Raw genomic sequence first — 22,117 nt, forward strand, 5'->3', positions numbered from 1 at the left:
GTAGCCGTACATAGGCTGCACGATAGTTATTAAGCTTGAATGTGGCGTGGTTTAGACAATAACCTATGCTTTGTCTAACTTACGCTCTTTCATATCAGACCTGCTACAATACAGTTATTGAGGTAATACAATACAGTTATTGGGGGGGGGGGGGGGGGATTACTTGAGTGATTGCTGTCTAGTTTGCTCCGAATTGGATAGAACAATTCTTGTTCCAATCAAATTAACAACTAAACTACGACGAAGCACATGGAGCGTTAATTGATCAATAGATCGGCAAATCGATCAATGTTGCTGAGAGTTTCCCGTTCAAATAAACTCAGTACCATGTTAGCAGTGGCAACAATACGAGTGAAATCGAATCGAAACATCTTTTTCGCTCCTAAAACAACAACAGAAACAGAAAGCAGGTATTCAATGGATTCAGAGATACTTACAGTGAATGCGAAACGCTATGCAGGAGTGCTGTCTGTCTTTCGAGTGGAATTGTGGCACTGGACTATCTGACGCTCAACCGCTGTATTAGGACAGGTTCCGGATCCCTGTTCGCCGATTACTAAACTGGCAGTATAGATGTTGCACAATGCCAGTTTCTGTGCCCGATTCCGCTTTCTTGTGGACACACGCAGTTTTACTGCTACTGGATGTATTAGAGCAGTTGAGCTACTCTCACCCAATTTGCTTGCGTGGTTGAGCTGCGTTGAATTGAAGCGATGATAATATGGTGGTTGGAGTGATGGCTTGCAGGAATGGCGCAGACGAGCAGGCGAACTGACGAGCAGTCTAGCGGAGAAGCTGAAGAGCAGAGGAACAGAGAAGCTGATGTACAGAAGAGCAGACAAGCAGATCGTCTAGTCGGCAGGTGGCCGATGGACAGCTGGTTTGATTTGCACACAGTAACACAAACGCGCACACGGAGACGCTCTCACAGATAGACTGCGCTCTCGGGTACACAGATTACAGACCCAAACACATACATATACACACGAACGCCACACATAAGGATAACTCTTGTAGTCACGCACTCACGCACCCCTTTTATTCCCACGGCTCCAGGTGCTGAAGGAAACTCAATCGGTCCTGGGCCTTTCGGATATCAAAAGGAGAGCGCCGCTTCTCCTATACAAACTCACGCGCGCGAACACGCTCACAACGCCTGTACGACACGAACGGAACGCGGATATACGGCAGAAACGTGCACACCGGTATGCTCGAACGCACGTACGATGGACTTCCTTGTGCTGTGAAAGGGTGCGAGGAAGATTCTACAGAGAAGCTAGCCAAGCACATTCGTTATACCTGCCCACGCACGCTCGCACACATGCGCCCACGATTTTCAACACAGAGCCAGCAGGATTCACTATTTGATGGTATACGGCCTAGCCACGCTACTTTCGCCAAAAAGACACGCACGACCACACAATGCTTATGCATACATACATAGACACGCGCACGCAGGTGTTGTTAATAGGTTGATTGTTGGAGGACCCTGCCTCTCCCGCACGCTGCCCAGACTCGTGGAGCAGGACAAGGCGGAAAGTACGCGCGGAAAGGTGTGGAAGAGGCAGGTGACAGGGCTGGATGTACACGATTTTCACTTCTGCATCCCTTTCACTCCACTCCACTCCAATCCAAGGACTCCACTTCACAAATCCGTCCGTTCGGATCACCGGATCGGACCGGTGGTATACTGTGTTCCCGCGTTCTTATTCCGCGGGAGCCTCCCGCGGCACCATCTCGGGGCCGGGGCAGAACATGCGGGTGGCAACGGCTCAAATGAAGTGTTATTCCGCTGTCCCGTGGCGTATTCCTTTGGCCGGACGGGTTTTCACACGATCCAGCGGATGCTCCGTTTGTGCTGCAGTCGCGCAGAAGGCAGCCTTGTGGCCCGTTACACGCCGCCACAGATCTTTCTTTTTGTTATTGTAGAGGTAGTTGCCGTCTTGTCATTTTCACCGTTGTATGCCCCCTTTCTATCAGCCGAATCACGTCATTTTCGGTAAATCAGCAGCAGCGCTGTTGCCCAGTTACCGAAGGATGGGCTACGTGTTCCGGTACCCCAGTAATAAGTGCTGGCACCGAACGTGGAAGGGTGCTCTTGTCAGAATCCTTCACGAGCACTGGGGCGCGCGCGCGATTGCTCACCACTGCTAGTCCGCCGCTTACGTCACACGCTGTGTTGTTTGTGATATGCTAGCGCTTTTTGGCGCAGACAACAGGAGGTGGCCGTTGGAGGAAAGACACGGTGGGTAGGCACCTCTGGTAGAGCACCGGAAAGGGCCGATCTGCTGCAGTTGCTTTCAACTCGATGACCCGCCGTGCTGTCCACCTATACCTCTTGCGGCGTTCACCCGATATGCACGGGCTGCGACCCGTTTGGCTTGGCTGACTGCTGTTGGCCTGGCTGGCTGAAAAGTCAGAGGATACAGAGATAGTCGTGGATAGAGAGAGAGAAAAAGGTAGAGAAAGAGAGAAGGAAAAATAAAGAGAGCGAGAAAGAGGGAGAAAGAGAAAAATAGAGTAAATGTGTTAGTACGAGAACGATAGTGTTGCGTACCAAGGTGCCGTTGACCGCACATGGAACATGGTCCTAGGCAATACCTGGCCGGTGGCAACGGCAAAGGCAGCGGTGGCGGCGGCGGCGGCGACAGTTTACCTCTTGGTGCGGCCCTGTGCCCTAGCTGGTTACAAACTGCTGTGTTGGTTGGTTTGTTGGTTGATTGCTTAGTTGAGTGGTTGGTTGGTGGGGTTGGTTGGCTGACACTGGCACTGGCGACACTGGCAGCTGTCGTCGAGTCTTGCTGCGACGCGTTGCTCGCTTTCAATCTTCAGAGAGAATTTTTCACTGTTCACACTTGGCTTGCCTTTTCCCGATGCGCGTTCCGCGTTACCACCGCTATTTGGCTTTCTATTTATCAGCAGTGGCCGATAGAATGTTCACTCCACTGGAGACTAGGACTACACGCCCCGTCCGCTCCACCACAGACGTTCAATGGACTATCCTCACAGGATAATGGGTTACTGTCAGGTGTGCAGCTCTGCCGCCGTTGCTGTTGCTGCTACTGCTGCTGCTGCTGCTGCTATTTCTTCATCATCTTCTTCCTATGCTTAGCAAATTTCTTATGCTGTGTCGGTCTGCTGCTACCACTACCGCTGATGATGCTGCTTCCTCCGTCTCTCGTCCTTACAGACTCAGCGTGTACATGTGTCTGTGAGGGAAAAGGGGGCGGGTCGATTGATGTACACCGTAAACGGGTTTCTACGGGGCCGCGAGCAGACGAAACAGCGCGCGCGTGTGTATTCGTGCGGTCGTTCGTGTATGTGTGCTCGACGGTGTACGTGTGTTATGTTGTGTGTTAATTGAGACACCTCGCGACAGGCGACGACGACGAATTGAAAAAACAATAATAATAAACGATAGCGCAATGAATTTGTTTATCAAATTTATTAAGCCCACTTTGTCCGCTGTAAAACACAGGCGATCTGAACTACAGCAACGGCTGCGGGTGTACGCCAAAACGGGCGAAAGAGCGAGAAGCAAACGAGTGAACCAACGCACAAACGATGGTCAACATAGGTTCAACAGACAAGGAAAGCATTTCGGGTGGCAGCTCTGTGCAGACTCGTTTATAGCACCTTTATTATTGCACGTATGCGCGACCCTTTTTGGATCATTAGCGGAAACATCCGTTGGATAGTTAGAGATGGTTCACGTTTGCTTGAATAATATTGCTCATGTTTGCAGAAGAACTTTGTTTGTACTGCTAGAGGAAAACCAGATTATTAAGGATTGTTTCACGTAACAATAGACCATTTTTTTTTGGAGAATTATCGAGGCGAGGTGAGATTTTCGCGAATGCTGAAACAAAAATTAAATTAAAGCGCGATTGTAGTATTATTGATCAAAAATCTGGTTTGCTGTCTTGAATACACCGTGCCATATAAATTATTTTTACCAAAGTGTTTTATTATAGGGCGAGGATACAAGGAGCATTAATTCTGGCGTAAATGCAACATATACTTTTGAGTTTATGTTTACAGATCGTCTGGCACAGGCTTCATAATTTCAAAATCTCAAAATACTCGAGCAGTGCAGCTGATACCCACCTCAATGAGCAGTGAGAAGATCTTCTCACCATAGAAATTTCCGTTTGGAATCGAGACGAAAAGGATTTCAAAGAAGTTTAAAAGGTAAAAGACTGACATAGGCCCCCTACTCACGGTGAGTTTCTGAGTGACCGAAAAAATAGCAAATTTTCACTTATAAACAACAACACAACATTAAAATATCAAGAAACATATATAAGTGCATTAGAGAAAGGGGGAGGGGTGAAAAAGTTTCATTTAAGTATTAAAACAGCGATTTTTTGGTCTCTCAGTGACTCACCGTGAGTAGTGGGCCTATTTCATTCCCCATCTCACTCTCTAAAACTCCGTCCAGACGGGCAACAAAGTTATCGCGATAACTTTCTCGCCCTACTGTTTATATACGATTTGACAGCTCCAAAAGAAGTTCCCGCTCGTTCTCCCTTGCTCGCTTGCTAGACGTGCATTGCAGTTATCGCGATAACTTCTCGCCGGATTTGTATGGGATGACGTTTGTTTGCGAAGTTCTCGTCGAGAAATTCTCCAACATTCGTCATCGTCTGGACACGGTTTAAGCATCATAATGGCTTGGACAAGGACTAATAAAAAGGCCGTACGTGGACTTAGGCTATGGAAGAACCGCTTTATTACACTGTATGCCAAGCTGTTCGCAACATTGAATCGAAATTTACAATTTGGCCGACTTGGTAACGACCTTGTCACCGTACAGGGCCGCAATTGGGTTGACCACCTCGTGGATAAACTCAATCACCTGATCAGCGGCCCGGCCAATAAACGTTTTGGGATCCAGTATCGTATCGAGCTGACCCAGGATCGGTACGAAGTATGGATCCGCTTTGATGCGATCGACCAGATCATTATCCTTGAAGTGCTGCTTCACCTGCGCACCGGCCTGGTGCGACAGGACGCGTATCTTCTCGTGGCATACCTGCCGATCATCACCGGCCTTCGCCATCCCCATGATCATGTTCTCGGTGCTCATGAACTCATTTATGATCGCAACTCGAATCGAATTTATGACAAACTCAGTACTGCTACTAGCTATGCTGGCCAACTTCTCTGTACAATTGCGGGCGCCGCAAAGCTGCGGTGAGCGGTTATGCGTCGTCATTGTTGCAGTGCTTCCTTTAGTGGTTGCCTTTGGCTGGTAGGGCTGCGAATGATTGCGTAGGGTGATGGGTATTAGCGATCATGCAAGCAACGGTTGTCACTGACGGTTGTTCTTGGAGAAGTTGTGGGATGCCCAGTTAAGTGACGTTTTCCACGAATTAGCTAGCGCTTCGCTGAACTTCTGCCGGAAGTGACTGCGTGCCTCATCCTCCGTTTTGTCTAGTACCTGCGAAGGTTGCAGTGAAGCGAAAAAAGATCAGATGTAAGCAATAGCTCGTAGCAGGAGCACCAGTGGTGAGCATTTGGTAGTACTATACATACCAGCGTTTCGCGCAAATAGTTGAGATCCTTCTCCGACGAAAGCTCCGGCAGTCCGGTCGAGATCATCATCCAAAAGAGCGACAATATAAGGCAACCGTGGCGACGAAGGCTCAGAAAAGCCTACAAAAAAAAAGAAAAGAAGGAAGGGAAATGCTTTTGACTGATCCGAAACGATGGAACGTTTGCATACTTAGGAAATAAAACACTTACGTCTTCGCACATTTGCTGGAAGATGCGGAATTCCTGGGCCTCGCGGTCGGTCCGACCGTTGTTAATGACGTAAACGAAGTCGTGTGTCAGTACGAATGGAACACGCTCCCGACGAAAGCCGAACTTCTCCTTGAAGTGGCCAAGAATGTGACCGAAGTCGATATGGAACAGCTGACCCGTACGCTTAACCATGATGTTGTCAGAGTGACGGTCGGCGACACCGAGGACGTATGTCGCGACGCAGTAACCGGCACAGCTGAGCGTAAACTCCTGGATCGCCTTCGTCAGTAGCTCTTCGGTGTTGTTATGCTCCTTGAGCCATGCTAGCAGCGAACCTTTCTTGAAGGGTGACGTCGCGGAGAACATGCCACGCTCCTTCTGGATGTTCGCGATCGTTTCCGCGTTCAAAACGACTTCGATCAGTCCGAGGCGACGATCGGTACTAATGCAGCTGTAGGGGTTCAAGCGCAGATCCATGCCGTCGTACTTCCAGATTCTGTCCATTATTCGCAGCATCTGCAGCGTCAGCATGTCCTGTCGTAGATCGTCGCCATTCTTGAAGATCATGTTAATGTCCTCTCCACTGCGGTCGCTATTATCATACACAATCCAGAGCGGCCGCATCTTTGAATCCATTACCTTGCACCGCTCGATGCGCACAGACTTGCACCGGTACCGTGGATCCAGTGGACTGATCACATCGTTCATAGCCTCCATCACGCTCCGCTCTGCCAACTTCTCCTGGAGAAGCGCTCGCACCTTTTCTTTGCCACCGTGCTTCACCGTGTCGGAGCAGACTTGCAGCTGCCGCAGACACTGCATCTGTCGCAGTAGTACTGGCACATGCTCCGAGCTGCTTTTCAGATACGCTTCCATGATCAGGCGGAAGCGCACCTGGACGGCCGGCACCGTCAGCTCTGAACGCAGGTGCCAGAAGATGTAATGGCCGATGTGCTGATTGTGTAAGGCGCGCTGGAGCAAAAACGACACCAGATCGCTATTCAAGTACGATTCGTGTTTGAGCGCCTGCACGAGCTGCAATAAGTAGAGCAGCAGCTCGTCGTCCTGGATGTCTCTCAAGCAGTGCACAGCGTACCGACGTACGTTGTTGTCCGCGTACGCGTAGTCGAGAAGCTCGAGCGCCCGCTCGACGGGAAGCTTCGGCCACTTTTGGAGAAGCGACACGATCTCGGCAACCTCGTCTCGGTTATTCCATTCAACGCAGTACAGTAGGCAGGGCAGACCGTCGGGCATCTGCTGCATGCATTCACGCCGCTTGGCCCAGATTGCGTTTCGGTCCTGCTCGTGTATGTCGTTTAGCCGGTCATTATACATATAAACCGACATGATTGCCATGATCGAGCGTGGATCCTCGGCGCTCTCGCGGTTCAAGTGTTCGTTCCTGGTGCACTTGCGCGAAGCCTGTGCCAAAAGCTCCGCCTCGTTCGGGTACACAATTATTCGGTTGTCCTGCGTGTAATTACCGAAAGTGAGCAACAGCGAGGAGCACTCGTCACGCCGAGGGTTTGGCTCGACCGTGCCGAGGGGGTGCAGGATATCATCAGACTGTGCATCCTCAGCGTAAGTCCACGTGTACAGCGTCGCCGGATCCGTCTTTAGCTGGCTCTTGTAATCATACACCATCGTGTTGACCCAGGCGATTGGATTGATCATGCCGTCCTTGGTGCGGCGAGCACGCACCCCCACCCCCTTGGCCGTGCGCAAATTTTCATAGATGACCAGGCAGAGCCGCGCCATTCGTGGCACATTGCTTACTTGTATGTCGAACTGGATCGTCTGATTCCAGACGGCTCGCCCATCTGCGCTTAACGGCACCAGTCGGGTCCTTTCTGTCTTGCACAACGACTTTCCGCCGTGGAATAGACCAAGCTGCACCCCTACCTCGGTATTCCTGTTCGAGTCACAGTTAAGTTCACGGATCTCCTGTATTAGGCATTCCAGCTTAGCTCCGATCTCCCAACTAATGATGGACTTGACTTTACGCAGTGTATGCGATGATGACGATGGCATCTGATGCTGGCCATGCGATTTGGGAAAGTTCACAGTATTGCTGCCGCTACCGCCACCGGACCCTGCAAACGAGCCACCGCCACCAGGAGAGTTCGTGGCAGTTAATGGCCATAAAGAGAAGTCCTCACGCCCCTCATAAATGTTGTTCTTGAACACCTCGACTGACCGGATCGGTCGTGGCAAAAAGGCGGGATGTTCATTGCGCATCAGGCAGTCCTGTACGTATTGAAACTGATTGATCTGGTGCGTACCATAGATGTACTCCTCCCGACCACACACCTTCAGTATATAGTCGGCGCTGTTCTCGTTGCGCGACTTCGAGATCTGCTTCTTCTCGAAGATACGCTTTAGTACCTCGTTCGGCGACGCCGTGCTCTTCACCTTCACCTTCGCCTTGATGTCACCACTGATGGCGTCCACGCAAAACGTCTCTAACTGCGCGATCGTCTTTGGCACCGAGGGGGCCAGCTTCACTGGGTACTGGTAGGCAATTCTATCCATCCGGTTCATCTCAGCCCGTTCCGACGCTATGTTCTTCTCCACCTGTCCCATCTTACAGCGGAAATCATTTACCTCCGGGTTGTTGAGCGTTTTTTCGGACAGCGTCGTACCGAGCAACGTGCTGATGCTACTCATCAGCTGGCTATTCACCGAGACAGTCTTCATCTTCATGAAGCCGAAAATACCGAATAGGGGCTGTAGATCCACTAACTGCTTTGACTCATCATCTTGTTGCACCTGCTGACAACTGCTTTCCGCAGAGACTGTGCTGAACCAGTAGGTGTCCTTATTGCCCAGATGCGAATAGAGGGGGTACCGTTCTGCCAGTTCCCACACGTACTATTGTAGCGTGTAATGCCAAGGGACGATGCGCGATGATTCGCAATAATTAGAAAAAGGAAAACCAAAGGAATGAAGAAAATACTTTTAGTAACCATAAACAGTACTTGCGCCTCGTCAGCAAATTTTGCGGTTGTGCTAATAAAAAGTAATCAATACCTATATATGCAATGTTTTTATTGCACAATTGTGTGAGATTACATGTTTTTCGTTCATTTGTTTCAACAATTAGTAATTAATAAATTAAAAATGATCATAAATTTAAATAATTGTAATACAAGTTCTTAGACATCGACCAAGCATTATTTACATCACATTTTTTTACACGATCCTCAATAATTTGTAGTGACGTATTTCCATGAACGAGTAAAACGGAGTAATCCTTACTTGCAAAAAAATTAAAAATGTTTCTAGCTTCGCGGAGATGCAAACCGAGTGCATACCGTGTGAGTTAAGGGGCAGCAGTAACAGCAGTATGCAACGACTTCCGTATTTGCGCCGCCTCGATAGTTTCAACATCCATTTGTGGACTTACCGTCTTCAGATCCTTTAGTGTGGTATAGACAGATTGCTCGCGCAACTCGATTAACATCCCATTTGGCATGAAGACGCATAGATCAGTGAGCTGGTGCGAGTCCTTCCAATAGTTGTACACGAAAGGAGACTTCCGGGGCGGTGTCGTGGAAGTGGTGTTTACGGTAGAAGCGATGCTGTTCGTGGAATCTGGGACGGCGATGGCGTTATTCATGGTTTGTCCTAATGAGATCGGCGTTTGTGTGTCGCACCCGCCATAACACGCAGACCCATGCTGCTGGGGAACTAGGCGGTCCCCGTAGTGCGAGACGGGTAATCCGCTGGGCATAATAGGATCTTCCTTCCTCGGAGTCACCGGTCCGTTCTTTGCCCCGCGGCTTTCGGCCGACGGGTGACAAGGATGAACCATTTTGGAGTTTTGATTTCTCGACGGGGACCGTAAACGAACTACTTCGATATGCCCTCCTGATTAAATGCTCTGCAGGTGTAAGCACGTACGTGCCTACCCTGCGACCTTACCCTACTATACTTAATGATCAGTTCTGACACTTTCCCTCTTGCATGTTGCATCATGCGGTGGTTTACAGATTAATTTTCCTTCTACCTTCTGCGTAATGACGGGAAGAAGGGAGGATGGCAATCTACTAGTAATAGTTAAATTTACAATAACAAATTTACAATACAATTCATAATCATGCAAAATGTAGGAAACATACATACAATCACACACTTATGTGCTCCCTTGAAACACGTGAGCACACGTTTATACAGATCCTTTTAGTAATATACCTCCAAAATCGCTCCTTCTCAAACATGGTAATGGGGGCTCATAGCGTGACAAAAGAATTTTGTAAGCCAGAGCATCTCCTTCTCTGCCCTAATCTTTTGCAAATCTCGACGGCTTCTATGGCCGGCACTTGTGGCACAATGATCTTGTATCTTCGATGTCTTTTACGTTGTAGGCTAACAGAGGATGTTGGTACCGGGAACGTTTTCGGGCAAGTAATAATATCGTTAATGTCGGTATTTTATGTCTAATCCACCGTTTAGTATCCTCCTGTCTAAACGCTACTACTGATGCAGGCATTCTACGCTTGGAATAGAGTGAACGGAGCAGCATGGGCGCCCGTGTTAACACTTGCTGGTAGCACACTGCTAGCAGATCCGACAAATCACCCCAGAATATGTTAATAGGTAATAAGCTTTTAAGACACGCACGACCCTAACAGCGTACGTTAGCGTATCGTATCACCGGTGTAAGAATTTCGAATAAGTCTCCAGTGCTGAAACATATGGCTTGCCCGTTCTTAGATATGTAAAAAAGTCTCCAGTGTTGCTTGTTAGGCGAGAACGAATTTACGAAGTGCTCTTCTCACACTTCTTACAGGGTGGAGTTTTTGAGACCTTAATCTGGCCTGGGTGTGTGCTCTTGTTTGCTGATGAGGTGTGCGCATCAGTTCTTTCACCGGATTCTGAACGCTTCTCTAGTAACCTATCTGCAAGAAAAAGAAAAGCGTCGAGATATTATGTTACTGCCTTTCCAAAAAATAGTTTTGAAGTGATGTATGTGGTGTATCCTATCAATAGGAGTGGTAATGTTATTTCAAGGAGTACCTCAACTGGATCGGGCGAGCTTCATTGTCAAAGTGCGAAACTTTTGTGGGTATCAATGCGTCGCCGAAGCCAGAACGTACTCCCTAGCTAAATCGATGAAGTGTATGCAAAAAGTCTTTCTGATATTCTGAATATCAGAATCAGCTCTCGCACCTATCGAGTTTGTTCTAAATTGATAACCTTCCACATATTTAAGAATCAAACGAATTACTAATTGGATAATAAGCTCAAATTGCAGTAGTTCTGGTACGACTCTTACCCACCTAGTTTAGTATCAAGATAAAATATTAAGTAAACCTAGAAATGATGTGAGGAGACTTTATCCAATTTAATCACGGTCCTAATTCGATCGTAGTATGAAAAGTACAATGATTTATTTATACTCTTAATTTTAATGGGTTGGAACAGCCTGTAAAATATAAGCATCTCTCTAAGATCCAGAACTAGGACATGTGTCAGCAAGGGGTATAGCAACATCAAAACCAACAAACACAGCAGAATAAGAATCTTCAGCAGCAACAGCAGCAGCAGCAGCAGCAACAGCAACAGCAGTAGCAAAAGCAGCGGCAACAGCAGCAGCAGCAGCGGCTACAACAGCAACAATTGGTGCTTCAGCTACAACAGCATCGGCAATAACAATAGCAGCCATCAAAACAACAGCCGGTCCAAAACCAGGGAGGAAAGCAGCGACAGCGGCAGCAGCAGTAGCAGTAGCAACAAGACCCCTCCCCACCGCAAGAGGTCGCGGCTCACGATTACACTATGATACTGAACGAGTCGAAAATATAGGTGACATAGAAGGTACCCGTGACGTTCGAGAGGCGAATGGGTGGAATCCTATGGCCTCTGGGAATCAAGCATGTAAAGATCCCAGGGGCTGAGAGCGAGAGATCAGGGGCAGTTTGAACAAAAAGGACTAGAACATTTAGACTTAGCTTCCGGTTGCTAAGATAGCAGAGGGCTTATCCTCAGGGAAGCTTGCGAATATTCTGGATTCTGGAGCTGGAGAAGAGGAAGAAGCAAAGGGCCGAGAACCCTAATAGGGGAGTATCTAGTCGTCAGTTTAAAAGGCCTTAATCCTGCCACACATAGGATGCGGTTCTTGCGGCAGCTACGGACTCCTTTTTGGCTTGTCAACCATGGGATCCAATGGTATCCTTCAGACGTGCTGCTGATGCGGCGATTCTGTAGAAAATCACAGATTGGCCGTAGCTGCCACAAGTAACGCATCCTCTGTGCGGAAACCTTAAAACGCAACACACTAAAATCATGCTTGCCACCCGAAGGATGTGCAATACACATGAAGTTCGCAATGTTGCTGCATCCCGCGAGTCCAGGTATGGAGGCTCCCAGCCCGATAATTCCTATACAGAAACACCCCTTCTATCTATCTATGGCAATTGTCAGGGATATCAACACAGCGTACCTACCCGATCGACCCTTTTAAAATATTTATGACCTACTGTGTGTATGCGTATCTTACCTATACATACAAGGTAAGAATAGGGAAGATACAAACAATGAAGCGTTGTACAAGCATATGTACTTGCGAGACGTACCTGTTTCATACTCTTATTCTTCTTCTTTTATGCTCCCTGGAGTTACCCGATGCACGCTAGACATTGCTCGCGAATCCTTCCGTAGGTGACACAAAACATATGCATACGCCTCCTTTGCGGGTGTTCCGCGACTTCCCTATTTCTTCTCATCCTGTTGCCAAAATTCACCTATTACCCGCGGTAGTTCTAGGTGTCCCTGTCAGCGCTCCATGTCCGCCAAAGCACTAGCAGGAGCAGCTCACTAACTCGTGCGTTTGCGCTGCATTGGAGCGTTCGGATTACGCTGTGTATTGCGCGGCTGGTTTATCGAAGGAAAGTTTAATCAGTGTCAGCTAGCCGACCGTTGCTCGGTGACCGGAGACTATCCTCAGAGTTGCTAGGTAATGATTGCAGGTAGCGCACCTCGCGGGCGGTGATTGGTTGGTTGACTCGTTGACTAGATGACTTCTTTGCCCATGTCCTGTCTTGAGAGATCCACACTAGATGGGCAGGTGTTGAGGGATGTGTCTATGGTTTGTGTACGCTGAACGGGGCTTGTCCGAAGAGTGAATCACATTTGGAAGAGAAGGGTGAGTCAGTGCACAAGTCACCCATCCAAGTGTTGCGCGCACGCAACAGCACAACAAAACACACAACACTAAAACACTAGCGTAACCAAATGCACGCACGCACGCACCGCGAAATATATATATCTATATATATACATATATAATTTGTGGACATACGGACGGGCGCTCACGCACGCACTCACACATATATATACACACACAAACAAACACACACACACACACACAGGCACACAAACACTTGTACGCAAGAACACTCACACGCACGCACGTGCGCTCACGCAGTAACACAATTAGCAGCAAGCGGGAAGGACTGGGAGACGCAAAGATGCGTTTCGGCCACAGTGTGTGAAACAACACCTCTGCTTTTTTCCTTCAGTGTGGACTACGGGACACATCACTCGGTTGCTTTCGTTTGATGAGAGTGGGCACCTCGCACAGGTAATCGATACATCATCACAGGTTACCTCTTGCGGCCGCCCTTACTGCTGAGCCTGGTACTTTACGTCAACTATCATCAATCGTCTCACACGCGTGCATCCGCCCCGCCTGGCTGTCTGACAGACTGGTCAACACCGTGTCCAACACACATAGAGGCACACACCACGGCAGGTACACAGCGTACACGAAACCAATCAGCTGCGCTCAGTTACTCGGCACTAAAGGTATGTTAATACTGCGGAGTCCGAAGACAGCCCAGCGACGACCAGCGTTAGGCTGAGGTGTCCTCGGTGTAGAGTAGCTTGCTGGCGTCTACCGCTCGTTTCCCTGAATCCAGTTGGTCCTTGATGGTCAACCGAGTCAACCGAGCACGGAGTTAAGCGGGACCTTAGTAACAGTGTCTCCGGCGCCTTCATCAAGCATACGCACAAACTCACGCACACTGTGCAGCGACTGATGGTTTTCTGCGGCTTGTCTCTTTCTCCTCACGCCAACCGCAGCCCGCGAATGACGCACGCACTTATTGCTTCGATGAATCGCAGCGAGACAGTAACTGCGTCAGTGAGCGGAGCTCGCTCATCGCCATACTGAGAACCCACCCAGTGAACATTCAGTAGACCCCTCTGCCTGCGACGCAGCGAGAGGAAGGCTGAGGAGGTTGAAAACGAAACCCCCGCGGCCTGCGACGGGGTCGAGGAAGGGGTAAATGCAACGCTCACTATGGAACCGCTTGTAGGCAGCGGGGAAAAGAGCGGAAGAAACCCAGAGGAGGAGAAGGTTTCGCGCGCGAGCTTGTGGGACGCGGCTGCGGAGGGGGCAGGGTGGAGTGGGAAGAGAAGAATGGGGAACGAAAACGAACGCGAACTTGTGGGTTTCGATTACGAGGGGTGGCAAGGGCGCAAGAGTCGAGGGGCGATTCGAGCGGCAGCGCGGAAGAGAAGGGAACAGAAAAACGAGACGGAGCAACCTCGAATTCGGCAAAGTACTTCATTTTGGGTAATGAAGCGTACTTCATTTTGGGTAGGGAAAGAGTATAGAACAGAAAGAAAGAGGGTTATAGGAGAGAACGAGACAACAGGTCACGTTCGATTTAATTGGATTCGGTCGTCAGCCCTTGGGCCCCTCTGGTCGGAATTCAGCCGTCACGGCAACCGTTCCATATACGCTCATGCAAAATCGGCCCATACAAAATGAATGGACGACCGTTCTCGTATACGATGGGGCCGAAATTTCGGGAAATTTTCTATAGTGAGAAAATCGTCTCACTGCTATCTGGGCAGTATGCAGAATCGTGTTTTGATCAGCGCATTAGCTGATCAAATTGGGAGTCCGGTACAAACGTTTCATGTACGCCAATTTATGGGACACTCAATGGGCTCCCAACCGATGTAAAACTAGGAAAATTTCTATAGTGAGAATTCTCACTGTGTACCGTGCAAGGATGGCCACTGTCGCAGGCTATGTGGACTAGCCTTGGTGCAAACATTTCGTTTTTGTTCATTTTCGAGTTCATTATCGCCTCGTTTTTATCATTTTCGCCTCGTGATAGATTTCGTTTTTATAGTTTGCCCATAGAAAAGAATCCTTGTAAAAAAAACAAAGACCGCTTTTTTGCTGGCGACAGCAGACGTTTTGTTCGGGGAAATAATCGACGAACCTAAAAAAATCGTTCAACACGACTGAGGCACAATATAATATTTTCTAGGCTCCCTGGAACATTTGCCGAAAAGTCTGATAGTGGTAGCATCAGATAATAGGTTATCAGAACCATATCGCTGGCTGTTCAGGGGATCCAAAATGATGGGCCGCAAGGGAAAGGTAAGATACTTACGGACGAACGCTTGGACAATCCCCATAGAGGGCATGATGTTGTCGAGCGGGTGTATCCGGCTTTTCATGAGTACGGTGGTATGTTGCATCATGGTCTGCAATATTTACAGAACGAAGGAAACTTAACATTCAATATGCGAGGGACAAAACAGAACCCAAGCGAGTATAATGTGGTAGCAATAGTAAGTGCTTTTTTCCTTACTACAAAAGCTGTGATCGGTTCCAACACTCCTGGGCGATTAAACAAAATCCTTTTTTTCGATAGAATGCTGAGGATGATACTCGATGTTTCACCAAGTATACAAGTATACCGGCTTTTGGAACCCCACATGAAGGACCGCTAAATTATGATATGTGGCTCAGTGAAACAACGTGGTTCATAAAGGACATGCAGTTCTTATTGGTGTTGAAACATGATAGGTTTGTTGTTTTCTATAGCTTCAAATGCATCGCCGTATTTTAATCGTAAACCTAATGTAGTATTTTAACTAAACAATATGTACTTTATGCTTCTTTCAGGTTTTGGAGTATCATCCTGAACAATCAATTGGCGTTGGAAAGTGTAGTTTCATTTATGCAAAATGCATTACCAATATATCTAAGGTCCAAGTTAAAGTCATTGGCAACCAAAGAAGTGTCTATACTGTACTCGTTAGCTTACAAGACCGTGTTCCAGGTCATGTGCCGCTTAACTACATCGTGGAAGAAGAGAAAAGAATCGATTCCAACCGATCTCTTTGCACAAATGATTTACGATCATTTTATCGTGTCTGTACCACTTATCTTTGATTTTATTTTTATTTATGGACGGGATAATGAAAGTGTATCATCAATAGTGGAATCCATTGTAAAATTGCAACCAAAGTATGAAATGGATCTAAAAATGGGCCTCCAATATTTTATGAATGTAAGAACGATTTTGGTGCGTGGCGCTGTGGTTCTTATTATTTACTCATCGTTCTCTTTTCGTTCTTTTTGTAGGTGTTAGCTTCGATTCAAGTACGATGCGAATCGGAAATGCAAAATCAAAATTTGTCCGAAGGGGTTTTGAGTGATTTGGCCCTCTACGTTCTTGATTGCAGTTATAACCTGAGCTCGCTAGTAGCGGTACCTATTCTGCGGAATATGTGTTGCGATGTAAGCATGGAGTATCCGATAAGCAACTTTTACGAAAATGTCGTTCTGGTTCTGTATGCTTGCATCCAATCGGTGAATGAAAAATCGGAATACTTAACACGTCTTAATGACGCGCGCATTGAACTTCTCCATGCATTTCGATCGATCGTCTACGTTCATTTGGATAAAATTTTGCAAGCTCCGGCAAATAGTCTTCTTTCGGCGGATAAATTCCTAGGCGTTTTAACCGAATGCTTGACAAATAATGTGTTTGTTAATGACTACAAGAATCACTATCCGATGGACGTTGATTTAGAAATATTAGAGCAAGCTTACAGCTCGGTGGATAAAATTAAACTGGATTTCATCAAAAACGCGTACATTATGTCTCCCGAGGAGGGTAAAAAAGGACAGAAGATCAACCAAACTTGCCAACCTGTGGAAGAGTCAACATATGCGCCAGATTCAAATGAAATGAACAGCAGTAACGATGCAGAGAAGGATCATGAGATGCAAAGTAATATTCAATACGTGATGGATATTCTACCGCATCTGGATCCATATTATGTACGGAGAATAATTGAACACTTTGACAGCGTGGAGAAAGCGTTGGCTATTTTATTAGAAGGCAATGAAGATGCACAGAGCAAAGACTCCAGGAAAGACATAAATGGTGAAATCGTACCGGAAGATCCGTTAGATTCGTTTTACTTGCAAACTGGAATTGATAGGCTGAACATCTTTGATGGTGATGAGTTTGATGTGATGAGCAAAAGCCATGTAAAAGGAACAATCAAAAAGGGCAAAGGTATGCCTGGTAATCCAAAATCATTCAAAGCTCTCTTGGACGATAAGAGCCATGTGAACGAAATGCGCCATGTATATCGCCAGTACAGTACCTTAGCTGATATGGACGACGATGAGTATGATGATACATTCGAGGCAATGGCGGAAAGTGAATCACGACATATAAAATTCGCTAAAGGGACTAGAATCTCGGAGATCGAAGAATCGGACGATGACGATGAATCCGATACCGAAGATAGTGATCCTGAGGCAGAACCGCACAAAATGGCAGGATTTGAATTCTGTGAGAACCCTGAAATAACTAGAAAGAGATACGAAGAGCGACTTATCTCCAAGGGTGTTAAACCACAAGCACCAAAAGAGACAGCCGATGTTCGAGGCAATCCAAAAGGTCAAGGACAGGATTTCAAAGTGTTGCAGAATAGAAAAAAAAAGAATGAAAACAAGGCATCTCAAAGCAACCATAATAGAAAACGTGGTGCAACCTTTAAAAGGAGCCGCGGTATGTTACCATCATAAAAGATCGATGGTGTGAAAAATTCTACAATACGGGCTTACCCAACAACCCGGAGGACGACACCTACCGTGCAATAATTATCCGCTTTTTGTTAATATTCCAATTCAAATCAATTGTACAATAAGTCAAAAGAACCCATTGTTGGTAGTATGTAAGTATCTTTTCAAAACATCTTCTATTTGCTTTTGAAAATACAAATAAATCGTGTACACTAAGCAGTTTATTATTTCATGCAATCGAGTTCCGCCAGCATGGGATGAAAACATTAATATTCGGATTGTTTATTAACGATTAACAGATGGTTCGAATTTACAGCATTCAAGATTTATTCACGATACCAGTTTTTACTAGTGCCTTGCTGATGTTTCTCGGGATTTACTCGTTGACGATTTCTAAGGAGAAAAAGCACATCATATATTTAGCTGATTGATGACAGAGAAAAATAAGTGGTGCACATGCAATTCGGTCAGTAGCAAACATCAGCAAACTCAACTTATTAGTGTCAGAACACGTAACTCAAACCTCGCATTACACAAAAAGAGCACTTACGATAGGCAACTAAGTGGAACAACGAATATTTTACTTTTCATCTGTAAAACGATTTCAGCACAATTTATACTTTAGTTTGAAATGAAGGAAGATCATACTTTTACGACCCACCATGCACTTAAGAGTATAATATTTTGTTTTGTTTTGTCAAGAAATAGAAGAACTCTTCACATCCGAGGATACCCGCGGCAACTCAAAGCAAAGTGCGATAGACAATTTCAGAATTTATGATTGGATGCTTAGTAATAGCTATGTTGCTATCTATAATCCAATGTAGAATTACGATACACCAATGCCAAAAGCCTCCTGCCCTGTTTCCATCATTGTTTTCTGGACCTGTCTATTTATATAATAGCTTTTCATACCCACTTTGGCCTATACTTACTTTCTGGCTTTCCACCTTGCCATTTTGTAAACTTGATGTGCGAGTCATCCCGTCGGGCGGCCTGAGTTCTTAGATCAGGCTTTAACGCCTTCCTCAACAAACGCGCAGCGATGTTCGAATAGTTGATGTAGCTGCAAAATTTCACCAAACCAGAATACACGGTTTAGGTTTAAGAGGTTATGTAATATCTCTGCTCCCGGCCACTGTGCTCGTTAACTCACTTCAATCCAGCTGCTCTCCATGCGGCCATGTTTCACTTTTTCTTATATCGCTGTTGCAAGAATAGCTGCGAAAATAGGCGATAGAGCTGAAAGAAACGTCGATAGTATTTTATTTGCAATTTAGTTGTTCGCGACTAGGCAAACGAGACTGTACCAACAACCTTAAGGGACTGAACGCTGTAAACTGCTGAGAAAAATTATCTACTTGCTTGCTGTCTCTTGTGTGCACACCTGGTCGGCGCTATGCTGTCCTGTTCTTCTCTCTTGACAACGACTGTCAAAGGCAGCACTCGTGCAGCCAATGCCTAAAGCTAGAGGTGACAGTAGGACAGAAATGTCAAAACATGATGATCTCTGACATGGTGGTGAAGAAGCTGGTTGGCCATATACAGGTGCGCCAGCCATTATTTGCTAAACAAAACGGAATGAGGAGGGAACGCGTTGTGCTGATGTTCCAATCATCCTATTCCATAGGTTGCGTTGATTAATTGGTCCTTTGTGTGTTTGTGGAATGCTGTATAATCCCCAAACCCCATCGTCTTGATAGTGGCCCTTTCGTCATAGCAATCAGCGCACAGGTAAAATAGAACCTTTGGCAATTCATAGAAATGACTCATATCTACATTAATGCATAGCTCCCAGGACTTCTTAACCAGCTACCCGAGGCTTTTGGCAACGAAATCTCCAATCCCAAACAATCATCCATCCTTCACAGTTTTTCACATCCGTCCATATACATCACTTCGTGAGAGGTATGTGCCCTGTTTTGCCTTGCATTACAGAGAATGTTCAATTCCACCGAGGTTTTAAATCGATATTTATCTTGCACAATATGGTTTACCTAAAATTGTGAAAGAAGGGGCAAAGGGAAGCGGGTGGCATACGAATTTACTGTACCAAAACTGCATATATATTTCATGACGTGTCTTTAATTTTCGTATGATACCCAGACCCTTATGTACTAATGCTGCAACTATTAGTATTTTACATTGATTTCATATCTAACGGACGTTTACGTATTTTTCAGGAATCGGATCTTGATGTGTTTTTGGACGCCTTGTGGTCCTAGACAGCAAGTGCCAAATCAATTAAGCATCACGCTAAAATATCTAAAGCAACATCACACAATGCCATGCCCGGGATTGAAAGTGTCCCACATTGTATTTGTGATAGTCATTTTGATAACGATAGTCTTCTATTCGTCACTCAATGGGCGACATTTTATTCTGGAACCAAAACGATACTCAAACCATCGAAAGAGCGATTCGAATCTCGCCAATCGGACAGTGCAAGCAGAAAAGCTAGTAGCGTCCCCAACTATCGAAAAACAAAAATGCAATGTTTTTCAAATAGTGGTTCAAGGCTGTGGACTTAACATTCTCAGTAAAACACCGGAGCAGTTTTTGGACGATAGAAACCGCTCACAATTTATGATTCAACAACAGCAAAAAGACCTGCCACAACTAGAGCTGGAAGCGGCAATTGAAAACCAGGAAAACAATATTCAACGAATTCCAAACCCTTCGGCCGTGAAATTGGCGTCATCGATTTCATCTTCTTCATCTTCTTCATCTTTACCGCCTGCATCTTCACCAGCGTCGAATGATGCTAACAACGACAAAGTAATTAAAACACGCGACCTGTATCGCTCCGGACATTTGCCGGATGAAACTTGCGTAAAAAAACTTTGTCCAAGCAACGGAACGGATGTTACGCTACTAATCTTGGTCACTTCGGCACCGACACATCGGGAACAGCGGCTAGCGATACGCCAGTCGTGGGGATATTATGGGAGCAGACGTGATATCTCTATCGGGTTTATCGTGGGGCAGACGGATGAGTCACGGATTGAAGATCAGTTAGCCGCCGAAAGCTACATGTACAGCGATCTGATACGTGGCAACTTCATCGATAGTTATAAAAATCTCACTTTGAAAACCATTTCTCTTCTGGAATGGACGAAGCTCCACTGCTCCAACGCCTCATTTCTGTTGAAAACGGATGACGACATGTTCATTAATGTGCCGAAGCTGCTGCAGTTCATGGAAGTGCACAACAATCAGCGGCGAACGATATTTGGTAGATTGGCGAAAAAGTGGAAACCAATCAGAAACAAAAAGTCCAAGTACTACGTCAGTCCCGAACAATATTATCCGCCAGTGTTTCCCCCTTTCACCACAGGTAAGAAATAGTTGTAAATGTTACATCCAAGTTAGCAGTTACATGCTCTATTAGGTTATGAGTGTATGCATTGATTAACCGAAATTTTCATTGCTTTCCCTAAAGGACCTGCGTACCTTCTAACAGCAGATATTATCAGCGAGCTGTTCGAAAAGTCTCTCAGCCAAACATATTTGAAGCTGGAGGACGTGTACACAACTGGCATTGTGGCACAGCTGCTGAATATACGCAGAACGAATGTAAAGGAATTTCTCAACCGACGAATAGCATTCAATCAGTGTAGCATCAAAAAGGCTATCAGCATTCACATGGTTAAAAATAACGAACAGCTTGATCTATGGAAGAAGCTGATCGACGTAAGCGTTTCGTGCTCATAGAATTTCAAACTGCATCACAATATATAGATCTATAATAAAAACCATTTTTGCTACTTTCCTACTTAGCATCGCCACTTGTTTCTCCCATCATATAAAAAATGCCGTTTTGAATTGAGCATTCCAGTGCTGAATTTACTGTAAAGAACAAGTATATTTAGTTACGTAATATATTAAACCGAACGATTTGTTTTTTATCGTGGGATAATAAAATATACGACGGAAAGGATAAGATTGTGATCATATGGCTAGCATATAAACTTTTGAACGCAAGCAGAAGAAGATCCGCAGAATAGGATTATAAATTCGGTAATGCATCTTACGAGGTATGTATAAATATATGTATTTATAAATATAATAAAACTGGCCAGTAAATCATAAACAATCAAAACACTGGACTTCAGAAGTGTTAGAAGGGGAAAGAAATGCGATACAATGCTACCTGAACTTGTTCATAAAATTATTCATTCATATTGTCTAGAACATTTTTCATTATACCTGTTTTGGTTCAAAATACCGATATTCGAGAACAACAGTAATGTCAAGCTATATTAAAATAGATGTAAACTAAAACTATTACAACATTGAAACAGCATTAGTTTGTACCGTGTGGATGGCCGGGGCATAGGCGTACTAATATGAATTTGTAGCAGGGTATATGCCTCTGCGATGCGATTAACAAAATCGAAAATAGATTTTTAATTATGAATGCACCTGTTCTACCTGTTCATGTGCGGCTGACCTTTAATGTTACAGAGAAAGGGGTTTAGAGCAGAGTAACCCTCAGCTAGGGACAAACAAAAC

The 22,117-nt window shown here is 45.9% G+C and overlaps 5 protein-coding genes across 14 annotated transcripts in view; 2 read left to right on the forward strand and 3 right to left on the reverse strand.

Annotated features, from left to right (window-relative positions):
* The window catches only part of LOC125951824 (uncharacterized), a 29,820-nt gene extending 26,306 nt beyond the window's left edge, over positions 1-3,514 (reverse strand). The window contains exons 1-2 of one of the 4 annotated variants that reach the window (XM_049680921.1): positions 2,602-3,514; positions 438-2,408 (exon numbers count right to left, since the gene is read on the reverse strand). The gene's annotated coding sequence lies outside the window, so the exon portion shown is untranslated. Of the gene's footprint in view, positions 1-437; positions 2,409-2,557 lie in introns of all 4 variants that reach the window. The other 3 variants (XM_049680912.1, XM_049680897.1, XM_049680905.1) reach the window with 3 other exon arrangements.
* Positions 3,515-5,305: 1,791 nt separating this feature from the next.
* LOC125953404 (phosphatidylinositol 4,5-bisphosphate 3-kinase catalytic subunit delta isoform) lies at positions 5,306-13,290 on the reverse strand. The gene is made up of 5 exons (XM_049682965.1): positions 12,327-13,290; positions 9,155-10,649; positions 5,749-8,619; positions 5,539-5,658; positions 5,306-5,443 (listed from the first exon to the last, which is right to left on the reverse strand). The coding sequence occupies exons 2-5, from the start codon at positions 9,560-9,562 to the stop codon at positions 5,315-5,317; spliced, it is 3,528 nt and encodes a 1,175-aa protein (XP_049538922.1). The 5' UTR covers positions 9,563-10,649; positions 12,327-13,290; the 3' UTR covers positions 5,306-5,314.
* A 175-nt stretch (positions 13,291-13,465) lies between these two features.
* LOC125953407 (activating signal cointegrator 1 complex subunit 2) lies at positions 13,466-17,751 on the forward strand. Of its 2 annotated transcripts, XM_049682979.1 has the most exons (6): positions 13,466-13,557; positions 15,039-15,151; positions 15,274-15,345; positions 15,429-15,583; positions 15,683-16,070; positions 16,145-17,751. In XM_049682979.1, the coding sequence occupies exons 2-6, from the start codon at positions 15,131-15,133 to the stop codon at positions 17,603-17,605; spliced, it is 2,097 nt and encodes a 698-aa protein (XP_049538936.1). In that variant the 5' UTR covers positions 13,466-13,557; positions 15,039-15,130; the 3' UTR covers positions 17,606-17,751. The 2 variants fall into 2 exon arrangements, with proteins under 2 accessions (XP_049538936.1, XP_049538948.1); XM_049682991.1 differs by lacking the exons at positions 13,466-13,557; positions 15,274-15,345; positions 15,429-15,583 and having other exon boundaries at positions 14,880-15,151.
* Positions 17,752-17,905: 154 nt separating this feature from the next.
* Positions 17,906-19,033, reverse strand: LOC125953434 (protein stunted). Of its 4 annotated transcripts, none has more exons than XM_049683048.1 (4): positions 18,920-19,033; positions 18,759-18,844; positions 18,538-18,668; positions 17,906-17,995 (listed from the first exon to the last, which is right to left on the reverse strand). In XM_049683048.1, exons 2-4 carry the CDS (start codon positions 18,785-18,787, stop codon positions 17,979-17,981), a joined length of 177 nt encoding a protein of 58 aa, XP_049539005.1. In that variant the 5' UTR covers positions 18,788-18,844; positions 18,920-19,033; the 3' UTR covers positions 17,906-17,978. The 4 variants fall into 4 exon arrangements, with proteins under 4 accessions (XP_049539005.1, XP_049538997.1, XP_049539014.1 ...); XM_049683040.1 differs by having other exon boundaries at positions 18,913-19,023; XM_049683057.1 differs by lacking the exon at positions 18,920-19,033 and adding an exon at positions 18,153-18,193 and having other exon boundaries at positions 18,759-18,906.
* Positions 19,034-19,127: 94 nt separating this feature from the next.
* LOC125953414 (beta-1,3-galactosyltransferase 5-like) lies at positions 19,128-21,545 on the forward strand. Of its 3 annotated transcripts, none has more exons than XM_049683003.1 (4): positions 19,128-19,336; positions 19,394-19,510; positions 19,786-20,939; positions 21,045-21,545. In XM_049683003.1, the coding sequence occupies exons 3-4, from the start codon at positions 19,799-19,801 to the stop codon at positions 21,314-21,316; spliced, it is 1,413 nt and encodes a 470-aa protein (XP_049538960.1). In that variant the 5' UTR covers positions 19,128-19,336; positions 19,394-19,510; positions 19,786-19,798; the 3' UTR covers positions 21,317-21,545. The 3 variants fall into 3 exon arrangements, with proteins under 3 accessions (XP_049538960.1, XP_049538969.1, XP_049538976.1); XM_049683012.1 differs by having other exon boundaries at positions 19,401-19,510; XM_049683019.1 differs by lacking the exon at positions 19,394-19,510.
* Positions 21,546-22,117: the final 572 nt, after the last annotated feature.

Source organism: Anopheles darlingi, chromosome X (genome assembly GCF_943734745.1).
Source record: "Anopheles darlingi chromosome X, idAnoDarlMG_H_01, whole genome shotgun sequence".
In the NCBI taxonomy this organism is placed as follows: Eukaryota; Metazoa; Arthropoda; class Insecta; order Diptera; family Culicidae; genus Anopheles; species Anopheles darlingi.